Source organism: Canis lupus, chromosome 8 (assembly GCF_011100685.1).
Source record: "Canis lupus familiaris isolate Mischka breed German Shepherd chromosome 8, alternate assembly UU_Cfam_GSD_1.0, whole genome shotgun sequence".
Classification (NCBI taxonomy): domain Eukaryota; kingdom Metazoa; phylum Chordata; class Mammalia; order Carnivora; family Canidae; genus Canis; species Canis lupus.
Genome location: NC_049229.1, coordinates 39150842 through 39177461, shown reverse-complemented (window position 1 = coordinate 39177461; position 26620 = coordinate 39150842). Strand labels below are relative to the sequence as shown.

At 41.6% G+C, this 26620-nt stretch overlaps 2 protein-coding genes across 6 annotated transcripts in view; both read right to left on the bottom strand.

The window, feature by feature from the left end:
* Positions 1 to 428: 428 nt before the first annotated feature.
* AKAP5 (A-kinase anchoring protein 5) lies at positions 429 to 13204 on the bottom strand. 4 transcript variants are annotated; one of them, XM_038544929.1, is made up of 3 exons: positions 13069 to 13204; positions 9379 to 9487; positions 431 to 6246 (listed from the first exon to the last, which is right to left on the bottom strand). In XM_038544929.1, exon 3 carries the CDS (start codon positions 5977 to 5979, stop codon positions 4693 to 4695), a length of 1287 nt encoding a protein of 428 aa, XP_038400857.1. In that variant the 5' UTR covers positions 5980 to 6246; positions 9379 to 9487; positions 13069 to 13204; the 3' UTR covers positions 431 to 4692. The 4 variants fall into 4 exon arrangements, with proteins under 4 accessions (XP_038400859.1, XP_038400858.1, XP_038400860.1 ...); XM_038544931.1 differs by lacking the exons at positions 9379 to 9487; positions 13069 to 13204 and adding an exon at positions 8411 to 8521 and having other exon boundaries at positions 429 to 6246; XM_038544930.1 differs by lacking the exons at positions 9379 to 9487; positions 13069 to 13204 and adding an exon at positions 8076 to 8323 and having other exon boundaries at positions 429 to 6246.
* A 3-nt stretch (positions 13205 to 13207) lies between these two features.
* MTHFD1 (methylenetetrahydrofolate dehydrogenase, cyclohydrolase and formyltetrahydrofolate synthetase 1) overlaps positions 13208 to 26620 on the bottom strand; it is a 57156-nt gene continuing 43743 nt past the window's right edge. Inside the window, exons 22-28 of one of the 2 annotated variants that reach the window (XM_038544919.1) lie at positions 24749 to 24790; positions 22284 to 22384; positions 21266 to 21443; positions 18660 to 18767; positions 17966 to 18118; positions 14768 to 14861; positions 13208 to 13464 (exon numbers count right to left, since the gene is read on the bottom strand). In XM_038544919.1, the coding sequence (XP_038400847.1) occupies positions 14772 to 14861; positions 17966 to 18118; positions 18660 to 18767; positions 21266 to 21443; positions 22284 to 22384; positions 24749 to 24790 (672 nt within the window). In that variant the 3' untranslated portion in view covers positions 13208 to 13464; positions 14768 to 14771. The remainder of the gene's footprint in view (positions 13465 to 14767; positions 14862 to 17965; positions 18119 to 18659; positions 18768 to 21265; positions 21444 to 22283; positions 22385 to 24748; positions 24791 to 26620) is intronic. The other variant, XM_038544920.1, reaches the window with a different exon arrangement.

Here is a 26620-nt window from a genome sequence, read left to right as displayed (position 1 = left end):
CAAGGGTCCTGGGATGGAGCCCCAAGTCAGGCTCTGCTCAGTGGGGACCTGCTCTCTCTCTCTGTGTCAAATAAATAAAATCTTAAAAAAAAATTACTAACAATTGATAGGTTAATATAATGTAGAAAAGACAACTAATGAGTATAGCAAGAGATGATGAAAACAAGTACACTTCTGTCAAATTTATAGATGGCATCAAAGTCAGAAATGCCCTGTAGGTGGATAGACATTTCACTGAAATTGAATTCAAGATATTTGTGTTTTTCTTTGCTGGAAGTGCGCTCTTCTAGGCATGTCATTGTAAAGTCTAACACCCAATCAGCAGAGCAGAAATCTTTGGTAGTGCTAACTCAACAGTTTCATCAGTGTGATCTTTATACTTTTAGGAAATATGCCACCTTTCTCTTAAAAGATTTACATAAATAAAATAAACATGAGCCACTACGATATTTATTCTATATTGAGTCATACATATATTAATTCAGTTGAAGCCTTTTTCTACAGAGTATTTCTTAAATATTAGCATCTGATCCAGTCATATAGTACTAACTTTAATGAGAAATTACAAAATGGAATTTTTACTTTCATAATAGCTCATCCACTTAACATTTTTACAGACAAAGAACTACTATAAATATGTAACATTATGCAGGCTTTTTTTCTGCACCTGTTCACAAATCATAATGAACATAACTGCTTAACTATTTAGAAACAATGCTTTCAAATTGCTCTGCATTTGGATGCTTTCAAACTGCCCACCTCCCCACAATGGACAAATTAACCACTCTCTCTTTATTCTCCCCTCTATGGCACTATGATCCTGCACTGCCTATGGCTCTTTGCCTTAATCACTGTCCCAGTTCCTCTGGTTGCTGTTCCCTAGCTTGAGCTCTTGGAGGGCTGGAAGCCTGTCTCCTTTACAAACATTGTTGGGCATATGTTATACTCAACACATGTTGAATCAAACTGAATTTAATCAGGACATCTAAATTTTATGTAGCTTCCTTCTGTTTGATTTTTGTAACTAAATAAGGATTACAAGAATTTTTTTTCAAAACTGTACCACAAAATGTACTATTAAAATTTTGAATTCTGTATAAGAAACCTTATGTTACATGATAAAACATCATAGGAATTTGAACCTAAAGAACCTGAAACCATAAACAACGACTTTTAAAAAATATAGAAATGGCAGGCAGAAAAATCAACCCCTGATGTATTGAGTATCAGATAAAATTAGAAGACTCTATAGATCTGCATCAAGTTGACATTAAAAGGATTTTTCCAAACAATGGGATTCTAAAGCCTAGCAATTATTTTAAAAATTCTGCTGCAAACCACCCCCCTCCCTGCAAATTAACTCTTTAACTATAAAAAATAAGGCAACTTGAAGTTAAACATTTATGAAGTTAACTCTGGATTGCATGCAGAAGCCAGATTTGACTGGTGCCCTCCCATACCCGGTATCTTTAACAACCTTAAGCAGTAAGGCTTTTTACAGACACTGGTGAAATAAGATGATCTCTCAGAAATAAATCAGTTTCTTTGATTCCACTAAATAGTGGACCATTAATTAAGACCATTACAAACTTCGTACTGTCAAATGCATTACCTTGAAAGAAAATTATGCAGGCAGCTTTTCTGAAGAATTCCATTTGTGCCACATGCTTATTATTCTTTGAGGTGGAGGAGGTGGCAGGGAACATGATTTCTGTTTGAAAGTTCTTTTGTTTTCTGCTACCTTTACTTAAATGTTACCCAGTACTATTTTTATATCCTATAAAGTACTTTGAGAAAATGTTAAGTGAATAGTGCTCCATAAAATAGAAGAGGGTTTTCATATTCACTGGGTTGTAAAGCAAAGTGAATAATACTTGACTCTTAAAAGGAAGAAGATAATATGCTGAAAAAATTAACAAGTATCCAATAAAGCAACCCACCTTGTAAATTGAGTTCAAAGGGCAGCATTTATCACAGCAAATTTAAATGAAAATTAATGTGGTATTACTAAATTACCTTTTAAATGATCATTTTAATTATGTCAAATGGGTAGGAACTGAATAGGGACCTATTTATATTCATTTAATGCCTTGCATATAAGGTCCAATTGCTTAAAATAAATATTATCGAAATGAAACGTATTTTATAAGAGGCTTCCAAGTTATCTGATTCCTGCTTATTTCTATAACAAAACAATTTAGATCACCTTAGAGTTCACTTTAATAGGATTTGGCCATGTGGCAGGTATACTCAGATTGAGACCAATTAATTTCTGGATTCCTTTTTGAGACTGGAATCCTATTTATTTAATCCACCAGATATTCTCAATAGAAAAGATTAAGAAGGAACCAGTTAGGAATGAATGCAAGTAGAGTACACATTTTATCACAAAAACAGTCAATTACAATACATTCTAACCAAAAATATATATCAAACCATAGTGGAAAAAAAAGTAGAAACCCAGGACTAGAGAGAGTTGTTTTCTTAACAAAAATAATTAATTACACATATTTATCTCATATCTGTTTTTAAAACTTCCAAATATGCCTAATCCTTCCAAAATATTTTAATCACTGATAAGTGCTATACTTTGTTTTCATTCATGAGAGATTACTAAAAAACTTACAATGCAAGTGTATTGGCTTGAGTCATTCTTGCAATAAATGAAGATAGGATTCCTTAAAACACTGTAAAATGCACCAACTTTGATCAGCTTTTAAAAAATTGTTCACTTTTATATATGATATGATATTTGCTGGTAGCCATCCAAGTCCATTAGCACCACATATAGTGAATTAAGAGTATTTTTAGGGAGAATGACTTAGCAGTCTTTTTTTAATGTTTAAATATTGTACAACTAAAATTCATTTCTTGGGTCATATGTTTTGAAAATCCACTTTTGTGTTGCTAAATTGAAGGATTTTTGTGGGTTTATCCTCCCAAGTTTATAGGCATGAAGGTAGAAAAGTCTGGGGGAATAATTTTGCACTTTAGCAAAGAATCTTGCTAATCATATCCATTATTTGGTTCGGTTCCAAAGTCAGATTAAGTTTTTCTGCCAAAGGTCTCAAGATGCACTTACTCACAGCAAGAAACAAAGAAGGTTCTATAGGACAAATTAGCATATACTTTCTATACATAATCCGTAAAAAATGTAAGAAGTCACCAGATCATTTACAGTCATCTAATGTACACTCTTTTCTCCAAGTATGTACAAATACTCTTTAATAAATATCTTGCAACTCAAGTGGAAAGCTCTATACTTCATATACTGTAAGAGCAGCATTGTCCCTCAGTTTAGACAGTGTGGACTATACGATTTGGATCTTTACCTGTGAGGTAGGGAAGTGTGTTGTAGTATTATGGCCATTTCACACAAGGAAATATTGAAATGGAATTACTTTTTTCAAAAAAAAGGTAACTATTGATGAGATTGATGATTTAAATGACCAGATAAAATGCAAATAAGCCCTTCTCATTGTTATATTAAGTTCATTTTTTTTTTTTTTGGTAAGGGATTAGCTGGATTGAAAATACTGATGAAAAAGTTAATTTTCAAAATACATGTAAAATGTTTGTTACTGGTGTCTCCTGACACATAGGCACAATGAGAGAATACTGACATTAAAATATAATGTGCTTTAGCAATAATGTTTCACTTTTTATGCAACTATGAACTTGGCTCATTCTTTTTAAAAAATGAGTAATATTTGCACTAAGTTATTATGATTTCCTAGGACTTTTACTGCTGGGCTGGCTGTGAATTCCCTCCTTGAGGAGAGGTGGAAAATTTTGGTCTCTAGAGAAGCAATCCTGCAAGATGAATCCTATGTTATCTGTGATAATTTGTTACTCGGGCAGTTTGCTTCTCCTGGATGAGAAACAGTATTTCACTCTTCTTGTTTTTGCTGTTGCTGTTGTTTAGTTTTTTCAGTTTTGTTTTTAACTTTTCAGCAGATGACCCCATGTAGAAATAGATTTAGACAGGTTTGAGGCAGAAGAAAGATGGAGAGAGAAAATGCACTGCCTATTTCCACACCTTTGCACTTGGTAATTATTTGAAATAAATTGTGAATGGCTTTTGTATGGTATTTAAGCAAGACTAGAAAAACTCATGTTTAATTCAAATATGCACATTCTGCTGAAATTAGGAAAAGGCAATTTTTTTTTTGAGGTAAGACTACTGCCTATGAGTGTAACAACTGTAAATCACACATTCACAAAAATAGCTCACCTTATTCACCATTTTAAACATAAAAGTGCACTGTAAAAAAAAAAAAAAAGCTTTGAAAATCGAATGTGATGTTAACCTATATACAGGATTGAACTATCAAAAGAAAACCGGGCTTTTGACATCAGATAATATTAAAGAGTTTCTGGTATATCATAAATGCTCAATAAATACAGCTTCCTTCCCCCAAGCACCCCAACTTCCACATGTCATTTTAGCAACTCCCTGTATGTCACTTCCATCGTAATCTGTATTGACTTCCTCTAATCCAGAAGTGACTGCATTTCAGTAGTAGGAGAGTTTTATAAACTTAATTCTTTAGCATTTTTGGGCTGGAACTGTACCTTTAAGTTCCACAGATGATAAACCTCTCATTTGTAACTGATTAAGAAATGCCACAAATATGTATAATAATTAGCATTAAGCCTTTTTTCTTTTCCTCTCATCATCTGGAAATTAAGTCACTGTAGAAGATTGTTCATTTTATTATCATCAGAGGCCATTTCATTAACCAGCTGTTCTATAGACAATTGGATGGCATTCTTAACAAGAGAAGAAGCTGTTTCTATTAAGAGTGTTTCATACTGTTCTGAAGTTCTACCCTCAAAACCACTATCATTAGCAAAAACCCCTACTTGCTCATTTTCAATAGAAATTAAGAATTGCTTAGGGACATTTTTAGATTTCTTAACATCAAATTCACTGATTTCAGTGTCTGTAATAATAATAGCAATTGGCTCCATTCTTTTGCTTTCTTCTGGTTTGGGTTTCTCTGCAGTGACCTCATTTTCTCTCAGCTCAGATTCCTGGCTCAGTTCAGTATCTTTAGGCTCACTCTCCTCGGCTACAACTTCTCTACTTTCGTGCTCTTCCCAATTTGGTTCACTTTCTAGGATATTGCTTCTAGCTTCTTCCACAATTTGCTGATCTGGGATTGTAGGTGAGGGAAGAACATCGGAAACCACTGGTGGCTGTTCTGTTTCTGAAGTTTCAAGTGCGCTTGCTTGTGGGGGTTGAACACTCTGTTTTTCCTCAATCGTTTCAGTATCTCCTTCAAGGATTAGAGTTCCTGGGTGAACAGCAGAATGCCTGGTATCTAACCCAAGTTCTACTGAAATCACTTTTTCTCCAGGTGTAGTTGTGCTGTTGCTCACCTTTGGTTCACAGATCTCATCACCTCCTTTCCGTGAGACGTCTTTACTTACATCCTGGGGCAACTTGGTCTTTGTTGCCTGGTCATCTGATTGGGCTGCAGCTTTTGTATCCAAATGTTCTGCCTCTCCCTGGACTCTGATGCTGCAGTCTGAGTCTTCTATAATTTTGGAATGATTACTTCTTTTCTCTCCTTTTGAGAATTTTATGCAAGGAATCTTAAGTCCGGATTTTGCCTTTTTCTTAGAAAGATCAGCATCCTCAGCACTGATTTCAGGTTGTACTTTAGCCTCAAAGAGCTTTTGCTGCTTTGAAGATTCTGACCTTTTCCTGCGTGTTACAAGACGTTTGATTGAGGCCCAGGCACCCCCTGGGGGCTGTGGCTGATCGGAAGCTTCTGCTTCTGGTGGACACTTCATTGTTGCCCCAGCAGCTTCAGAGCTAGCCTTGGGCTTCATTGCTTTGGTTGCTTTCTTTCTTCTCTTGAAGCAAAGCACTGATGCTCTTTCCTCTTGCCTCTCATCTTGAGGACTAACTTCTGTTGGTCTCTTCTCATCCTTGCTTTCAACTTGAATTTCAGAAACTGTGGTCTCCATTTTTACATTACACTCGTTCTTTCTCTAGAAAACTATATTCTCTCTTCCTTAGCAGTCTTTACGATGAAAAAATGGGCAGAAAATATCATAGTAAGTAAAAATTCTTTCAGATGTATTCACTCTTTGTGTCTTACTCCATACAGTTATTTTAGGTGGTGGTTTCTCCAGCGTATAATTCCTAGTTTTTCTCTTACTTGTAATTTCTCTCTTTAATTTCTTCATGAAAGCCCTTTACTGGATAGATTTTTTTTTTTTTTAAGGATCAACCTGATGAGAGAAAAGAGAGTGGTATTTTATTTTGCCATCAGCCAACTGTTTTCTATAGAAAGATTTCAGTTGAATATATATGATGCTATCAGGCACGCTTGCCATCTAATAACCTACTGACTACAGAATAAAAAATATCAAAAAGATCTCAATGTGAATCTATTTTGCTTTGTTCTCTTTGTTTAAACTTCAACTTGGATTATTTGCAAATCTGATTATCAGTTCTTTCACTGTGCTATCTTTATGGATGTTTATGACTCAGATTCAAGTTAACAAACGACCATAACAAAACAGAGCAAGGCGGTAAGCAAGCTAGGGTGATTTTTATTACATGCAATAAAGAATTCTGCAGCCACAAAGGATCTTAGAGATCATTCGAGTCCAGCCAGATGAAGCAGCTGAGCTCCAGAGTGGGTAGCTGGAGTGCCTAAAGCCATACAGTTAGATAAGGTCATAGCCAGAGTTAGAACTGAAGACTGACTCTCCAGTGTTCTTTCCATTATACCATAAGGTTTCTGTTCTAAAAATGTGTGTTCCATCAGAGAGGTGCTACTTTTCATACATACGCTGGGAAATTTAACATCACTGTCATTCTCCCCTCTTAAATTTAGTTGTATAATTTTGACATTTTTTTCCGTAAGCATAGACTGTTCAAATATTTTCCATAATGAGCACATAGTTGAAGGTCAGTAAGAGTGAATGATAATAATAGCTGATGTATATTGAGCAACTCCTATGCATTAAGAAATGCGAAGCACTTTTACATACATCTCTAATCTTCCCCACAACACTACAAAATGAGTAGGCGGTGGTATCACTATTTACAGAGGAAGAAACTGAGGCATAGAGATTAAGCAAATTGCCTGAGATTACACAGCTAGTAGGTAACAGAGATCGGATTCAATCAAATTGCCTGTTTCTGAAGCCCATGCTCTGAAAGTGGGCATCAGAGTTTTATCAGAAAAATGAATCGTTCAGAGATACTAATCTGCACTAGATTCACTAGTCAAAAATTTAATTATTAAATATTTAACCATAATGCAGCCCATCAACTCCTAATTGAACCAACATTAGACCGAATTCTTGCTATTTTAAAATCAAGCTTTTGAAATTCTTTATCTTTTGTTCTTGGCTTTGGAACTAATTTGAAAGCCAAATATAATGGATAAGCCAGCAACTGGCAAACTGATTAGATATATATAAACATAAAATTAATCCACAGAACAGTATGACAGCACCAATGAACACAGATGTGAGGCGGTGATCTAACAGAAGCTGTATTAATTTTTGTTGCTGGAGGTCCTACAATAAGCAAGGGGACTCTAACGTTTTTGTGTAAATCCTTCAGCCCTGAAGGTTTCTTTGGGTAGCTCTTGACTGTATGAACCACAGAAGCAACTGGAGCTCTGAAAATCAGTTTACAATCTAAGTAAATATTCCTTTGGGTTGGGAGTTACATACTCTGTGCCCCTGACAGAAGGACAAAGTCCTCCTAGAACAGCGGGGGAGCTCACATAGGAACATTGCACAGCGTCCCGCCTCGTGTAAGGCGTTCATAAGCTCTAGAACCAGAGCTATCACAGCTGGCTCTGGGTCTTCTCCCGCCTCGGAGTTCTCAGCACCTGAGTCCCTGCCAACCAGAGGCTGTACAGCAGAAATACTGAAATCAGATCACGTTTGGGCCGGCACCACCCGAAGTTAACCTGGATCGCCCAAAGACAACAGCCTGAGCAGCTCCCTTCTGAATGTCTATCACGGTAGAAATAAAACAAATAGCCGAACGAACACCTAGCACCCCCCCCCCCCCCCCGTAAAGGGGAAAATACAACCTGCGGACGTAAAGACTCTGCAGGGTGTTGGCGTGTAAAGGGTCCTCCTCACCCGCAGGTGCGGTCATCGCCGCGGTAACCGGGAGGCCCCGCTGTCATTGCGGCCGAAGCGCGGGGGCAGCTCCGGGTCTCCCCCGGCGGAGCGCGGGGCCGAGGACGCAGGGCGGGGAGCCCCGCTTCGGGCCGCGGCGAGCTGCACCACTCCAGCGCCGGGAGCCCCAACCACAGTCCTCAAGGCGGGGAGGAGGAGCCGTACCCGCCCGGTCCTCACCCCCGGCCGGGACTGCGGGCGCCCCGCGGGCATCCCCCGCCCCCCGCCGTCCTCCCTCGCTTACCCGCGGGCGCCGGGGGCCCCGGAGACCCTGCTGCCGAGGGCGGGGGGCGGGGGCCGCTCGCGAGGCCGGGCGCCCAGGGAGCCCGTCGCACCGCAGCGAGCAGCCCTCCGCGGCGGGACCGCAGCCCGCGGCGCCCCCTGCCCAGCGCGCGGGGAGCCACAGCCCGCGGCTCGGAGGCGCGCGGGGCGGGGCGGGGCGCGGGGGGCGGGGGGCGGGGGCGGGAGTGCCCGGGGCGGGGCGCTGCCTGCGAGCGGCCGGCCCCGCGGCGAGGGGGCGCCCCGGGCACTCCCGCCCCCCGCCCCGCCCCGCGCGCGGACCGCCCCACGGGAGCGCTGGCAGCCGGGGCGGGGGGTCCGCATACGGAGACGGAGAATAGCAAAACCTGGCTTTGAATTGTGGGCCCTCTTTCCCTCCAACACGCCCAATATTTAGACACGACACATGCATTTTAAAAGCATGGTTAAAACCTGTGCAGAGTGAAAGCTCGTTCGGGGAGAAAATTGCATATAGAAATGGAAACAGAAACTTTCCCAGGAGTGGCTCTGGATGTCCTTATGGTGCGGGGACAGATACTCTCACAGGGCGCTGCGGCCTGTGCGCGGAGGTCAGAGGGGGCAGGACCGCAGCCCCACCCACCTTCTGCACCTGACGCATTGCCAGTGTCTGCTTAGTCTTCTCCCTCTCCACTAAGCGGGGTGGGGTGGGGTTGGGGGTGGGAAACAGGAGGTGGGCTCTCCTCACAATTCCAGCCCCAACCAGAGCAAAGGGCACAGGCAACATCGATCCTCCGGCCTGCCTGGACGGCTAGGTTGTGTATTTTCATACATTTTCTGAGCTTTATCTAAACAAGCTGCTAGCCACAGTGAAAAGCACCGTAAGCATTTATTTCTACACATAACCCATCGGTTTCATTAACCAAAGTGTGGCTGAGGGCTCAGGTGGCATGCTTCCGGGTCAACATTACATACCAGGGCCTTCCTGGGAGTTCCCGCTCTGAGGTCCCCCGGAGGTTGAGGCTGAGGTTGCACAGTTGGCTCCTCCTTGAGCCCTCCCAGGCACACCATCCGGACGAACAACCTATTAAGGCGGAGCAAAGAATTACTGCAAAGCATTTGTACTTACCTCCTTTCTTTGGTAGGATCATGACCTTTGGGGAAGCAAATCTCAGTTATTTGCTTTTGGATGTTTTTCCAGGAATATATTTTACCTTTGTGAGATTCTGTAGCTCTGAGATTTAAGGAAGAACCATTAGGACACAATAGCAAAGCTGAATCTAAGCTGTCAGGGTCTTAAACATACAGGTAAAGTCAGAGACCAGAGCTGTAAAACGGAAATCCCTAAGCATCTGCCTAAGTTGTAATTAATTCAGTCTATCTTTGTGTGGTCAGCAAACACCACAGTCTGTGAAAATGTCATTTATATGCCCAGATGGTTTGCTCACCCTGCTTACTGACACTTGCGAACTTTAAGTAAGCCAAAAGAAACCCATGCCACTCATGACTAATTGAGATGCTATCACTCACTGAGATCCAGGTTTTTCCAAATCTACTAGATCTTGGAGTTTGCAATAATTTCAGGCAAAAATAAGATGAGCTTATCCAGATGAAGACAGGGGTAGAACAGCTCTCTTAGGCAGGAGTTGGAAATGAGAAAATGAACAGATTAAGATAATAGACTAGTAGATCTTATTCCGCCTTTTTTTTTTAAAAGGACTAATGAAAGGGAACAGAAGGGCGATGAAGAGCTAAAAGGTAAACTGATTTTGGGTTTGAAGGGAAGATTTCTTTAAGGTATATTTCAACTCATTGCCAACCTCCACCACACGCAGCGACACACACTCACTCACAAAGAATATAGTACTATAAATGAAATACTGCACTGTGATTTTTCCTTAGGGTATGACTAGAATTGGATGCCACATCTGAGTTTTAAGAAATGTATCCAGTACTTCATGCATGAAAGAAACCTGTCATCCCTGAACTCACTTAAATGACAGTAAGCTATTACCCATATTATTGTCTGCTACTCCATTAGTAGCTTTTGATTATATAATGAGAAACAGGCTATAAATATATTTCCCCAATCTGATGAGAAATTATCCTACCTACAGCTTATCTTGTTAATATCACCAGACACACTGTGCCAGTAGAATAACTTGCATGTTTAACTAATCTCAACTGATCATGGGATTTCTCCCATTCTGGTCTCATACACCCATGGCCTGGGCCTGTAGCTACCAAAAATGATTTATAACTCCTTAGTAATAATTCTTATATTTTAGAAACCTTCTGGGAATAAGCCCTCCATCCCCTTCTCTGGTACAGCATTAAATGAACTTGTGGCTCGTTTTCTGGTATTTTGATGTTCCTAGGCACCATCAGGATTGTACCAGTGAACACAAACAGTGGTTCTGTTGTAATCTGCTTTACTTGGCAGCACACAAATGCTGCCTCTTCTGAATTAAGAGTATATATATATATCTTCACCGCATGGCAACAGCCTCTGAAGTGCAGAATAGAGAGCTCAATCTGTTTATCAGTAACATTAAAAATAATGGGGAGGGAAAGCATTGGTGGCCCAGAGAAGGGTTAAGAATGGCAATAGGGAGGCCAGTGATCTCTAAGGGCTCCTACCCCCAAGGTAAAGGCACTGGACCTTGCTCGGCAATACATACTAATATGTACCCCAAGCACTACTGTTTCTGTAGGTCTTGAATTCATGTCTTCAGTTAGCCTGCAGTTATTTTTTTAATCCTTCATGCCATCTCTTCATCACACTTTTATTTTTTTTAAGTAATCTCTACTTCCACCATGGGGCTCAAACTCCTAACCCTGAGACCAAGAGTCACATGCTCCACCAACAGAGTCAGCCAGGTGCCTATCACACTTCTTAATCACAGATTGAAGAATCAGTTCCACAAAACCCATGGTATCAATAATCGCTCAGCAGCGTTCCTAACCTCTTTATTTTTTCCCTCTGCTCCTGTCACCTGTTATCATCCCTTCCTTCTGGAGGGAAGTGAAATGGGCAGAGCTTTCCACCTGTCATTAAGGGGAGGTCCATTTCTGTGCCACTTGGCAGGGGCTGGCTTCTAGGAACAGCTCTGACATGCAGAATGTTGGTAAACAGCAAAAGCTTTGGAGTCAAGAGGACTTTAACAAGCTCATCTGGTAGGCAACAGCAGTGCAATTCTGGAATTTGCCTTTCTGTAAAATGGAGATTGAAACCTAATTTACAAATTTGTTTCACTATGATTTATCTCTACCTATTTCTAGCCAAAGGCTACCTCTCATTTTGAAGCTAAAGGTCATTTTTAAGCAATTCCATTCCTAATTTTTTATCCAACAGATGCTTCTACACAAACTGCACTGATATATAAGAGAATATTCAGTGCTCTCTCATTTGTAATAGCAAAAACCATGAAACAATGTTAAGTGCCCATTGACAGAGGATGGTTTAAATACTACACAGCCATAAGAAACAAGGTGAATCTCAAACTGCTCATGTAGTAAGATCTCCAAGATATAATGCCCGATGGAAAAAGCAACTTGTACCATTTGAATTTTTACTGAAGACCTATTTTACTCCTACTTAGGGAAATTCTTGCATTAGTGATAGTCTATTCATTCCAAGCAGTATCTAGTAAAAACAATTTGCATCACTTATTATATGGTTTATAAAACTCCAGTCACCCTCTCCCACCAATTGTATTCACTATTCCTTATCAGTCTTAAAGATGTAAGCCCACATGGCTTTTGGGGATACTAGGAAGCCTGAATGCTTTAAGATGATCTTTAAGTCACCATGTCTGACCATAGACTGCTTTCTTCCCTTATTTATAAAATAAATTCCCTGTAAGTCCCATTCCAGATGAGGTCTTACAGGACATTTACAAAAACATGAGAAACAGTGAACTCTGTGTAGACTGGGCCCGCATGATGCTTTGGAACAGGAACTGACATCATTGTGTACAATGTGCCAGGCACAGCACAAAACATGGTGAAGCTGGGGCTCTGCACTTGGGACTCCTTTGCCATATGCCCCCACAGCACCGCCATCACTTCTTTGGATGGCAAACTGTATTGCAACACTGAGGTGAATCTAGGGAATTAAATATAATAGAACCAAGGACATGGGGAAAAATACTGCTCCACTGATACCAGTAGTGTTTACACTGGCATCAGTGGGGATGCAGCATCTTCTGGAAGGATCCAATGTAGGAAGACAAGGGGGAAGAGGAAACAAAGAATAGGAGAGAAAGAGAGACAGAAGCTAAAGAACAAGAAGAGAAGGGAAAACATTTCAGGGAAAAAAAAACATTCTGGAGGGAGGGGTGGAGCCCAGGCACAGCTCAATAAATATTTGCTGATCCAACAGAGCAGGTAAGGTTTACCTACAGTTAGTGCTTTATGACCATCCTTCCTGAGAACAAAAAATAAATGGAGCTAAAGCTATGACAGAAATGGAATTCCAAGGAAGTTCAGGATAAAAACTTGTATAAGCAATACTTTCTCCGGTTAAAAAAAAAAAAACAAAACAATATAGAAAGGTATATGATAAAAAGGCACATTCTCTATACCCTACTTCCCCCTTCAACCCCATCAGGAGATCCCCTGATGATGTGTCCTCCCAGAAATCTGCAAGCATGTGCCATTTACCCCTTTAAACACAACAGTGTCATAAAGTACATCTTGCAACTTGCTTCTTTGGTCCCGGGCTCTGCCGACAAATGGGCTCACACAGGATAGCAGAGATACTGCAGCAGTCTGTGAATGCTAGAATTTATATTTAAACATCCAGATCGCAAAATCATTTCCTTTTATTCTGTGGCACTTCAATAAAGTAAGTAGACTTGTGCATGATTTATGTTAATTTATACATGATGGTGGGGATTAAGACCAAAGAGAGGCTTCTGGGGGAATTCTTGCTCTTTACTTCCTAAGATCTTCAGGGCAGGGGTTGACTTCTCTCGACTTCCCCACACTTCCTAACCAACAGTCGGCCTGAATGCACATTGGCCAAATGTTTGGAGCAGCATCTTGAAGAGAGGCAATCTAGGAGGAAAAAGAAACGAGAGGTAAATACTCCTCTACGAGCTGAAACATGTATCCTCTCCCCTTCTACACTGCAGCATCCCCCTCTTGTATGGCCAAATCTGTTAACATTTCCAGCCTTTCCACATCAGTCTCTTACAGGGTTGACCCACAGACCTGAAAACAACACATGGCACTTCCATTATGGCTATGTGAATACTGTTCAAGGCCAGGCCAGGCATGAGCCAGAAGGATACTTCCAGCATCACATAAGCCTTCCTGAAGAACAGTGTTCCCGGGCAGCAAGCACACCATCTTTTCTCTGAAAGTGGTTACTTCTATAAGCAATCATCCTTATGGTTGCCTAGAAAAGGACTACAGTTTGATATCTACCTGGACCATTACTTTTTGAAACACTGTGAGAGCTTTAATTTTGCATTATTACCCTTTGATACTCTTGTCTTTTCTAGCACTTTCTAGTGTTTCTCAATTCCTCCCTCCTAGACTTTTAACTCTGGGTCCCTTGCAACTGTCAGGATTCCCCTTCATTACTGCCCAGATCAAGATTGGGTTTTCTGAAAACCATGTCTTCCTTTTTCTTGGTTTAGTCTCCATTTTGCCGGAGGACATTGCTAAATATCTTCCTAGGAAGAGAGGTGGGGTGGCAAACCTGCACGTGTCTGAAAATATCTGGATAGATCTGGTGGGGCGTAAGTGCAGGTGGAGAGTTAGCTTTCTCTGGAAACCTGGAGGGTATTCCTCCTGTGTCAAAAAGCCCCTTACTGCTGATAAGAAGTCAGCTGTTCACTCTAATTCCTATTTTCTCATAGGCCAGGATTTTTTTCTTTTCTGGAGAAGGCTTTTTTAGGCTTCTTAAATGTTTTTGAAGTTTCAGCTGGATGTGTCTAGGGAAGGCTCCTTCATTGTGATGAGTACTTAGGGACCTTTCACTTAAGACCCCAAGTACTCCTGGACTGGTCCTGTTTCTTCCTCTTTTCTACTTTCTGGGACATTTGCTCAACTCCTGCCTGCTGTCTACTCAAAGTAGAAGGACCTTTAGCCTAGCCTCTGTGGCAGTCCCTCCAAAGTTTACTAGACGGTGGCTTTCTTCTCTACACTGCTCCATGATAAGCCATGCTTTTCTACCAAAAATGTGGAATATTTCCTTCATTGGTCACAGCCAACTCTGCCTTCAGTGATGTTTGGAAAAGTTTTGAAAGCATTCAGATTTGCATTTTCAGAGCTTTTGCTGGAGTTCCATAATTCATAAACATACCTCATAAGGAAAAAAAAAAAAGCAAAATTCTTACCAGTAACAACTCACCTGTTTAGAACAACCCATTCACCTGTTCAGTTTCAGGGTCCAAATCAATATCATAGAAACAGGGCCGAGTGGGGAGTCCAGGCATTGTGCTCATCTAGGAGATGTGAAATAGCATAAAAAATAAAGTGATCTTTATTTCCACCTTCCCTTCAGGTAAAAAGCCCAAGGCACAAAGACAGAAAATTATTTCATAGTTGTCAGTAAAGTGGTACTCTTCTTGTTACTCACTGAAAACCAAGTCACTAATCCCGTCATGACCCCAAAGAGAAACCCTAATGTCCTTCCGCAAGCCAAATGCCAGGCTTCACTATCCTCTTCCACACTGACATTTGCAAGTGGCAGGAGGTACTTCCACCTTCAACCTCTAGGGAGGCGGTAGGGGTGGGGTGCTGAGGAGTCACCTCCTTCCCTCTCATAAGACCAAAAAGAGGTACAGGGCTTGTCTGCTTTTTAATTTTGTTTTAATGAGTCTTACGTTGATGCCTGTATTATTTTGCTTCAGCAACACATTAGGAATTAGTATCCTTTGACTTGGGCTAAGACATTTCTGTACAAAACCTAGATAGCTTCACAATCACTATTCTTACTGGTCCAGTTTGGCCTTCTAAAACTGAGCTCTTAATGCCTATGGATTATATTGGTACTTGCAGACTTGGCTTTGACAAATACCTACTTAGCTGCAAATCCATAAGGCTCATAAGTAAAAACTCAGGACACTTTGACCTGTAAAAATGTCTTATATAATGAATACATACAAGTTCCAAATCAGATCCAGATAGGAGAAGAATTTAAGCTGCACTTCTACAACTATAACTTACCAGAATATTCTATAGAGATCTGACACTGGTCTCTGTTCGTAAACTCTGTAAGCAACCGCTGGGTGTGGGAACAAAAAGGGGGAAGGAAGGGATTGTTCCTCAGACCTAGCAGAAAAGCCTGAAGATGATATTAAAGAAAATGGGCGTGTGCTCACTGATGCAGACATACATGAGCATGTTGCTAGAAAACTCTAAAGATGGCCCTCAATACAGTGATTAGGATTTTTAGTATTTTTACTCTTTCTCAAAGAGGATTTTCTCCCCATAAACACTGGTCATATTGATAGTAAAAAAAAAATTTTTTTTTCCTAAAGATTTAATTTATTTATTCATGAGAGACACAGAGAAAGAGAGAGAGACAGAGAGAGAAAGGCAGAGACACAGGCAGAAGGAGAAGCAGGCTCCATGCAGGGAGCCTGATGTGGGACTAGATCCCAGGTCTCCAGGACCACGCCCTGGGCTGAAGGCAGCGCCAAACCACTGAGCCACCCGGGCTGCCCCCCAATTTTTTTTTTAAAGTAGGCTCCACACCCAGAATGGAGCCCAAGTGGGGCTTGAACTCATGACCCTGAGATCAAGACCCGAGCCAAGATCAAGAGTCAGATGTGGGGACGCTCAGCAGTTGAGCATCTATCTGCCTTCCACTCAGGGCGTGATCTCAGTCCAGAGATTGAATCCTGTCCTGTGAGGAGCCTGCTTTTCTCTCTATCTCTACCTCTCTCTGTGTGTCTCTTATGAATAAATAAATAAAATCTTTAAAAAGAAAAAAAAAAAAGAGTCAGATGTTTAACTGACTGAACCACCCAGGCGCCATGGATGATCAAAAAATTTTTAAATGAAAAGCTTATATAGGGATCCCTGGGTGGCGCAGCGGTTTGGCGCCTGCCTTTGGCCCAGGGAACGATCCTGGAGACCCGGGATCGAATCCCACATTGGGCTCCCGGTGCATGGAGCCTGCTTCTCCCACTGCCTATGTCTCTGCCTCTCTCTCTCTCTCTCTCTCTCTCTCTGTGACTATCATAAATAAATAAAAATTAAAAAAAAAAAAAAGAAAAGCTTATATATACATACACATATGAACTTAGATATAAAAATCCTACATGAAGCCACCACTACCTTAAATTGACAAAATACTCAGGCAGCCCAGGTGGCTCAGTGGTTTAGCGCTGCCTTTGGCTCAGGGCCTGATCCTGGAGACCAGGGATCGAGTCCCACGTTGGGCTCCCTGCATGGAGCCTGCTTCTCCCTCTACCTATGTCTCTGGCTCTCTCTCTCTCTCTCTCTCGGTATCTCTCATGAATAAATAAATAAAACCTTAAAAAAAAAATTGACAAAATACTCAAATTCTGAGCCCTATTCAGGCCCCAACAACAGCAATTAGAAGGCATTAAGAATAGTGATTGTTAAGCCCAGAGAATGTGTAGAAATGTCTTCTCAGTTCACAGTGACTTCTAATGCAAGAACTTGTTTTCAGTGAGAAAATACTCAGCTGGGCAGGGTGTATTTGTCTCTGAGCTCCTGGCAACCTCAGGCCTGACTAGGGTCAGTTTGGCCTTCACTTCTATAGGCACTCCTCTGCATGCACATTAACAGGGACAAAGCAGACTGCAGCTCTAGTGGTTTCTTTTTCATTGTGAATTGGCTGTTTAATATGTCAGTCTTGTACTGAGGGTAAGTACAAGCTGCAGATGTTGGACACTGGGCAGATCAAAGGGGAGAAACCAAGGCACAGGCTCAATGTTAACCTGGATGGTCAGCCCAAACTGCCAATATGCCTTTGCACACCCCTTTCCCTCCCTGTTAACAAGGCTCATCTTTCAATATACATAAAGTTCGTAAGATAAAGAAGCATTTGATAACTAATTCATCTTAAAGTGGAAATAAGCAACCTCATTTTTCATATCTACAAGGTTCATTTGCCTTTTAAGGGAGAAATTCTTTACTCTGAAACAAGGAATTCCCTGAGTTTTAGGCATAAGCTCCAGGCCTGTCAAGAGCCCAGAGGTTCAGAGCCTCTGTCCCTACTTCAAAGGACGGTTGGCAGGAGTGAGTTAATCTGTGAAAGGCGCCCAGTGAATGTCAGTTGTGATTATACATTAGCACTATCACAGACTATCGATCAGGCCTGTCCTGGATTTCATCAAGGTCATACTGCCCCTGGGAAACAGAATTGTTATTCATTACAAGCAGTCATGGTTTCATACTTTAACTGACACCAGGATGGTCCAAAGCAAGAGGATTAATCCTAATAGGCCCGATTCCAGCTTGCTCCTCAGCAATGAACTCTGCTCAGCTGGCACTTGCTTGATGGCTTCAGTGACCAATTTCAGACAAGAAGCACAGATGAACAACCCACTCTCTGCCTGTACCACTCACTTACCGTCCCTACCAAGGGGTACAGAAAACCGGCCCCGACGCTGGCACGGATGTCACGAATGGGCAAGACAAAGCCTGTGGGCACACCCTTTTGCTCTGGGTTATGAGACAAGGACAAGTGTGTTTTGGCCATGCAGATAGGCAGGTTCCCAAAGCCCTGGGGAGAGAAGGGAATAAAGCAGGACAAATGAAAAGATGATAATGTAACACAGGACATCTGGGCATTGTGATGATACAGATTTGTCAGCTTGTTTAAAACATCTAATTCCCTTTATACCCACCTGTACTTCAGGGACCCTGGGCTTGGTTACTATAGATCAAAAAGAAGAAGAAGAAGAATCTCTGTTGCATGAGAAAGTAAGTACTCACAATCATATTCCAAAAGTGAGTATTTAATTTTCATCTATGTAGCCAATTAAAAATGAGTTTGGAACAGACATGAGAACACTACTGAAGACAGGTTCTCAATATTTGAGGAAAAAACCCTATTTCTTCTTGGTTTTTCCACACATTCATATACCACCTCTGGATAGATAAAGGACTAGACCACCTAATTCAAACTCAGTATTCAGAAGGAAGAGGGCTACCATCCAGGGAAGTGAGGTGGTGGGCACCTGGGATAACTGGGATAACTCGGGAGCTCTGACTCCCAGACTTCTCTGTAAAGAGTTGAAAGAACAAACCAACCAACCATCTACCTGTTTCGTGTAGACTTCAGCTTTGTGTTGAGCTTCAGGAAGCAATTCTATGTCGTCAGCCCCATAGATTTTCTGTGCGATGATCCTGATTTTATCCTCAACTGGGAGCTAGTAGACAAGAAAGAGAGGAGGATGCCATGACTGGATACACATGATGGCGCTGACCTCGAACAGGGCCTCACTCCAGGCTCAGAGTTCCCAGAAGGGTGAGAAGATGCTTTACATACAGATACGCAAATAGTTTGAGGTATATTTGAGTTAGAAACATTTTCTTTTAATACCAAGCTCCAAAAATATAAATGGAAAATGTCCCATAGAGGTAAAATTACTGTGTGTGTATGTGTGTGTGTGTGTGTGTATACACACACGTGCACGCATGCACATTTAGGATCACCTTAGGTACATCATAAACAATACTACTGACTATCAAAGAATAACTATTACTTCATAAATACAAAGAAATGTTCTAATGCTGGAGATCAGATTCATGTCAAAATAGACCTGGGATACTACTGATGAAACAAGGCAACCAATATCCATCTAATAACCCCCAGTTTGTATAGGAGAGGCAAAGGCTATTTTTAACACAACATATTGATTGTGGATTACTGTTGCTTAGAAATAGTCATAAAAACCAAATCATCTATGTATTAAAATTAGGCAATATATCTGATTCTATGTTCCCTAGCACGTAAGGCCAAGAAGACATATTGGGAAAATGTTGTTTCCTGAAAGGAGCAACAATCTATAGAGATAAAAAGTCCTTTTTAGGCTAAACAGTGATAATTTATGAAGAGGCTTTGGATAATGGATAAAAATAAAATGTCTATTTAATTAGGGTTTTATAAAGATGCGACCAGAGATTGCTTTCATATGTGTCTTATCCCTGGAGCTTCATCAATGCCAAGGCACATTCAGAACTTCTGAAGCACAAGTCCTTTCCCTGAGGTGTGACTGAAGACCAACAGATGCTAAACAAGACAAAAAGTGGCAGCCTCCTGTTTGTTGGAACAGAGAGAAGTTTTAAGTAGAAATGAGAAAAAAAAGTCTTCATCACTGCACTTCTTTGGGGCTTCCTGCTGGCTTTCCAGGACTGGGGTTCTGAACTCAGGCACTGTGGATGGGCCATAGACAGAGCATCTATAAATGCTTTTGTTGCATTTGTTTATGGCATTTCCTAAAAATATGACTTGTTGAACAGATATTCAAACCGGTCTACAAAACTAAAGCTCAATAAGAAAATGTCAGTGTCAATAGGACAATGTTAGGACATTTGTCAGTGTATCTTATCTGCAAAGGGCAAACAGAAACAAGACAATGTTAATTCAAGAATACCGGCGTTTCTTCCTTCTATCTTTTTATGGCTGTTTTTGAAAGTCTGTGATTATCTTTTAGGAACCAAGCCAAGAACTAGCCTGGAAAATACAAGGAGAATTAACTACTATACCCATCCCATGCTCCTAACAAAGTTTCCAGTTGTTGTGGGCATACTTACTTAATGTCCAACCACAGCCTGAAATACATTACATGGACAGAGAACCGAAAACAAAATATAACCCTATAGTAAGAACAACCTTTCTCTAAATGAACTTTTTTTTTTTTTTTTTTTTTAGGATTTTATTTATTTATTTGACAGAGAAAGCGAGCCTGCACACACACAAGCAGGGGGAGCAGCAGGCAGAGGGAAGGGGAGAAGCAGACTCCCTGATGAGCAGGGAGCCCTACGTGGGGCTCAATCTCAGGACCCTGGGGTCATGACCTAAGCTGAAGGCAGACGCTTAATTGGAGCGTCTTAATTGGCTCAACCACTGAGCCACCCAGGCACCCCTGAACTAACTTTATTATATCACAGAATAAGCAGTGCTTCTTATAGTTACTCAGTGATGGAAAGAATGCTGAACCTTGTGGGGGTGCTTTGGCTTTGCACTAAGAGTCTCTCCGAACTTGAGGCAGCCCCAAATCAGGAAGTGAGCTTAGGAACAATGCTTTCCCCTGTTACTGGGAAGTGGTCAGAAAACTCTTCTGAGCTTGATGTAGCCCCTGCCAATCTGCCACAACATAGCTGGTGCCTTGAGTTAAAAGGCTATAGTGAATTACACCATAGGTTCTACATTTAACCCTTTCCTCTGCCAGCAAAGGGAAAGTACTATGAGTCTTTTTAAAAGCTAGGCTGAGGGCGCTTGGGTGGCTCAGTGGTTGAGCGTCTGCCTTTGGCTCAGGTCATGAACCTGGGATCCTGGGATTGAGTCCCGTGTCAGGCTCCTTGTGGGGAGCCTGCTTCTCCCTCTACCTATGTCTCTGGCTCTCTCTCTCTCTCTCGGTGTCTCTCATGAATAAATAAATAAAATCTTAAAAAAAAAAATTTAGGTTGACAGCCAACCTCCCCCTGCAAGAGTGTTCTTGCAGAGACCGCTACTCTATAAGTAAGCAGCAACATGCACTGGTAAGAAAGCTGTCTGGGGTTGACAGCCCAGGCTATGGTGTTGTAACTCACCTACGTGGAAATCAAACCCACAGGGCTGAAGATGCTAAACACAGGCTCTAAAGAGAGGCAGCCACACAGAAACCTCATTGTGCTTTTTTTTTTCATACAGAAAGTAACTCACCTTGAGGTCATAAAGGAGCTGGAAGCTGCTGGGTGCCTGAGCTGCTCTCTGGACAGCCTGAGCTAGGGCTAAGGCACCCATACCCCCTTCTGCCCAGTGCGTGCATTTCACAGCATCAAAAGCCCCATGTTCTTTGGCAAGGCGGCTGACGAGGTCCAGCTCGGCCTCCGTATCTGTCCTGTAAAGGCAGCCACTGGTGTTAAAACACTGATGACAGTCGGCGAGGACAATCTCTGTCTTATGTTTGCCATTAAAATTCTTGTCAGTTAGTCACTGATAAATGGAAACTAATCAAGTAATACTGACTGGCTTTGAATCCTGGCTATACAGTCGACTATCTGGGTAAGTCTTGGCCAGTTGCTTAATCCTCAGGCTTTGGTTTCCACATGGTAAAATGAGAATAACCATAGCACTTATTTCACTGGGATGTCATGAGGTTTAGATGACAAATATAAGCAAAATACTTGAACATTCCAGGCACATCAGGAGTCAATAAATATTAGCTTTTTAAAAATTGTGCCTCCCATTCTGCTGTGGTTGGGCCATTATAAGCAGACCAAACTAGAACTACAATACCCAAACAGCCTACACAAGTTCTCCCTTGCATGAACATTTCTAGCTCAACGTGTTCAATTCTGTCAAGATAACATCCCACTAGACCCACAGAAATAACGGAACTCTGTAGGGTCACAACCTTCTAATAGCATAAAGGCCTCTAGAGAGCAAAAAGAACATTTGACTTCCAGTCTGTGTGTCATCTAGGGGAGAAGGGGACCCGTGGGAGCCAGATCTGACCCTGGACCCTTGATGGGAGAAGTGGCAAGTTTTCTGTGGCATCTGTGGTGCCTCTCACACCACAGGCTCTCACTGATGGCAGCCAGAGCAGAGGCTTAGCAACCAATACCAGTAATTGATGAAGAACAAAATAAAGCTAAAAGCAGTGCTATACAGTTAGCTCCAGGAGATGGTTTCTGACTATTTTTCATAGTCCCCGTTGACTCCTCCTCTTTGTACTCACTTGAATGCATTCACGGCCACGACCACAGGAACTCCAAACATTCTGGCATTTTCAATTTGTTTCTTTAAGTTACTGAAGCCTTTTTCAACCAGCTCCAGGTTCTGTAAAAACAAGAGGGAAAGTTCCACAAGGTCAGTGGCAGGTTCTTCTTACAAGGGAACCTGCCTCCTTGAGCAAGTAGCCACTCACTGTCAGAGAAAGCCAACAGCCCACAGCAGGTCTGCTGATGCATTTCTCACACCACAGTGAGGGGGCGCTATGGGGCCATAAACTGTGCCAGCCTGCAACACTGGAGTGGAACTATGCTTGTTTCCTGGCTGTCTTGAAAGCCTGAGAGCTGGTATAGCTGCTGTCATCGAACCACATCTTAATAGCATATTTGCTGTCTGTAGGGAATTAGTTTCTTAAGTAAATTATATTTACAACCTTGTGTTTATAGCTTTTATGTACCCATATGGTATAAATTGACTCTACTCAGAGTTGCACAGACCCTTCCATCAGAAGACAGCCCCTAGCAGAGTGCCTGGTGTTCATTATACAGCTGCCATAAGTGCTGGGGGAAAACATGAAGTGATCAGTGATGCTTTCAAAGGTTCTAATGAACTTGACCGTGAACCTTCAGTAGGAACAAAAAAAAAAGATAAACACCATCTTTAAGAACCAAATACTATGACATTTAAAGGAAAGTAATCAAGGAAACGTACCTTTAAATATGTTAAATGTTAATGGCAGCATTGCTTGCAGCATTGGAAAACTGCAAACACAAACCTCCTTCAGTGGGGATTGGGCCAGTGAATTATGACATATATACACTCAATAAACATGTATCATGCAGATGTTACAAAAAGTGAAGTAATCTGTATTAACATGGAACCTATCAAAGATGTACTAAAGTGTACCAAAGTTGCAAAACTATCGACAGCTTAATTAACTCCATTTTTGGGCAAATACAAAAAAAAAAAAGTATATATTCATGAAATTTTTTAAATGTTGAAAAATATGTACCAACCTATTCAGGGGGCTCAAATCATGTATTATATCCTTACGTTGTTTAATTTTTTTTTTTTTTTACAAAAAGGATGTTACTATTACAAGCTTAAAATACATTAAGTATTTTTAAGATAAAAACATAATAGTCTTATGTGAAAATAAATACCCTGGATCATGAGCAAACCCCAGCAGACTGGTTTGTGGATTCAATAAAACAGCAGAAAAAGGGGGTAAGATAAAGGTAGAAAACAACTGAGATTATAAACATGACTTAGGCTTTTTTCCCTTTAGTAGCTGAAAACTAAAATTAGGATTTGATATTCTAAAGAGCCCTGCTTTTACCCCTAGTCACATGAAAACCAATTAATATGTAAGGCTGATTGAGAACAGTTTCTAAAAAGTAGAATTTCTTAAATGAAGACACCAGCTGGGCCAGTTAGGGGCAGTCACTCTAATTAGACACAGGAAAGGCTGTGGGGTGGCAGGAAGGCCAGAACTGTGAATTCCCCTCCCACGCGTGAATCAGACAAATGACCATAAAAGGCAAATCATAACTCAGAAGACAGGCAGACTCAAGGCACCAACAATTCCTTTCTAGCTGCTTCTGAAATATTTCATTTAGGCTTGAACAGTGGTACTGTATTGCTTGACAATTTAAGTCTCCCAAAAAGGCAGAAAAATTGAATTAACGGTGGCGGCAGCTGACCTTGCCATTTCATGCAAGAGTGTCTCTCACATAACCAACCAAACAGGCTCTATAGATGTTTGAGAGCAAGTGATATAAATATGAAAAGATTCCAGCTCACAGTTCTGTGAGCTCCTCCCTGATTGCTCTATACCAAATCAGCTTAGAGAAACTTCACCTAGCAAAATAACTAGGATCCTGACCATATATTGGCCTTTTATTGTGGATTTAAATCTACAGAAGAAAGACGTTTCAAAAAAAGTCCCTACTTGCTTCACTCAGGTGGAATTTGGTAATTAAGCAGCCAATTCGAGGAACACAGTGAAATGAACAGTCATTAGTCTAGGGCAGGGTTTCTTAACCTCAGCACTCCTGACAGTTGGGGCCAAATGGTTCTTTGTCCTGGGGGCCATCTTGTGGGTTGTAGGGTGTGTAGCAGCATGCCTGGCCTTTACTCAGAGCCAGCAGTCTTCCCTACCTGAAGTCAAAGTAATCAAAAATGTCTCTAGACAGGGCCAAATGTCTCTTGGGAGCAAAACTGGTCCTGCTTAAGAACCAACTACTGATCTAGAGCAGTGGCTTCACCGGTAGCCTCCATGGGGCAGCTGTTCAATGGAGCATATCTTCCCAACTTTATTCACTGCAATTCTTTAGCACACACTGCAGGCCTTTTAGCACCCTTGCCCCTAGCAGCCATATGCCCACTCATTTCCAAACAGACTGGGTTGAGAAACACTGATTCAGGGTGTGGTGCTCTCTAGGACAAGTGATTAGAAATGAATGAAGTTACCTCCACTATGTAAGCCTCGGGAAGAGGCAGTCCAGCAGTAACCTGGAAGGAAAGGAAGCAAAGTCAGAGGCATTTTCTATTTACAATGCAGTTTTAGCTTAAAATGATGCCTTACCAAGTGTAAAAGCTGCATCCTAGCTGGGGAGGGGTGGTTTATCACAGAATAGGGTTGTTTCCTGCCCAAAGGATTTAGGGTCTTTGACCAACGCTACCGCACACAACAAAAAAATGACTGCTGTGAGCAGAGTGAGAGACCTCTGTGGTCTGAGTGAAGGAGGCAAGAACAGATGTGAAGGCAGTAGGACAAGGGATGTGTCTGTGACGAGCCCTGTGATGGGTTCCTGAGCTGGTCTGTAGAGTCAACCCATGTCTTTGTGGAGCTGAAGTAGGGAGCATGAGCAATGCAAACAAGAGGGATACAACACAGGATTTTCTCCCTCCACCAAAGTATATTTAAGGTGTCAGAACACTTAAGCAGCGAGTTCACTGTTATGGAGGTGCCTGGTGCCAATTCCAAGGACTCCACTGTGAGCAGTGTACAGTGCCTTAGAAGTTTTCAATTTCTCAGCTTGGTCTGTTCCCATTCTGTGGAGATTATGGTACTCCGACTCCAAAAGGGGCTACCGACAGGCAGGGCAGGAAGCAGGGAGCTGAGCCGCCATATTCTAGTCCTACATGTAGCTACAAGAGGGAGTGAGAGCAGCAGGTCTGGCTCCCTGACATAGCTTTATATGTGATGCTAACCTCTCAGTACTGCCCAGGTTAAGTGTCTGGCATTATTTTCCAGACCTTGAGATCAGGAGGAAACAAGGTGCAATGGTGTAAGAGGTATAAGAGGAAAACATGTTGGTTATAACTGGGAAGAAAAAGGGAGTCGATCCTGCTCTCCTAAGCTAGGTGCCTAGCTTTGGGTGCCTTGGGGACAACTGAGAGTAGAGACATGTGCTGGAGTTGTGTTATGGCAGTGGTTCCCACAGAGTGATCTGGGGATTTAATCCTTTCATGGAGTCCATAAGGTTAAGATTATTTCCATAATAATTCTAAGATATCATGGTTCTTTCCACTCTCATTCTCATTGAGGGTACAATGGACTTTCGAAAGAATATGTGACATGTGATCACATGCTGAAGATGAGAGTCCAGTGGTCTTCCACTAGGCCAGATACTGAAGAGGTGGGAACAATATACAATGCTTACATTTTGTTTGGGAAAATATAACAACTTTTCATACAAAACACACATACATAATTTTGGTGGCATCTGGGTGGCTTAGTCAGTTGAGTGTCTGAATTGGGCTCAGCTCATGATCTTGGGGTCCTGAGATTTGAGCCCCGTGTCTGGCTCCATGCTTAATGGGGAGTCAGCTTGTCCCTCTCCCTCTGTCCCTGCCCGGTTTGTGCTCTCACTCTCTCAAATAAAAAAATCTTGGGATGCCTGGGTGGCTCAGCCATTGAGCACCTGCCTTTGGCCCAGGGCGTGATCCTGGGGTTCTGGGACTGAGTCCCACATTGGGCTCCCTGCATGGAGCCTACTTCTTTCTCTGCCTGTGTCTCTGCCTCTGTGTCTCTCATGAATAAATAAATAAATAATTTTTTTAAAATCTTAAAAAATATATACAATTTTTGTTAATGTCAATTAACAAACTCTGGCAATTCTTAATAGAGTAAATATCATAGCTATAACCTATCCAGACAAAGGTTCTTTCAGGTCCTCAATAATTTTAAGAGTATAAAGAAGTTCTGAGACTAAAATGCTTGAGAACTATTGTTATGAAAATCTCTGATCACTACATTACGAAACACTGATTTTAAGTGGAGGAGGTCTTATTTCTCAAGTTGCACGACTGGCCTCTGGAATTTTTTTTTTCTTTTTA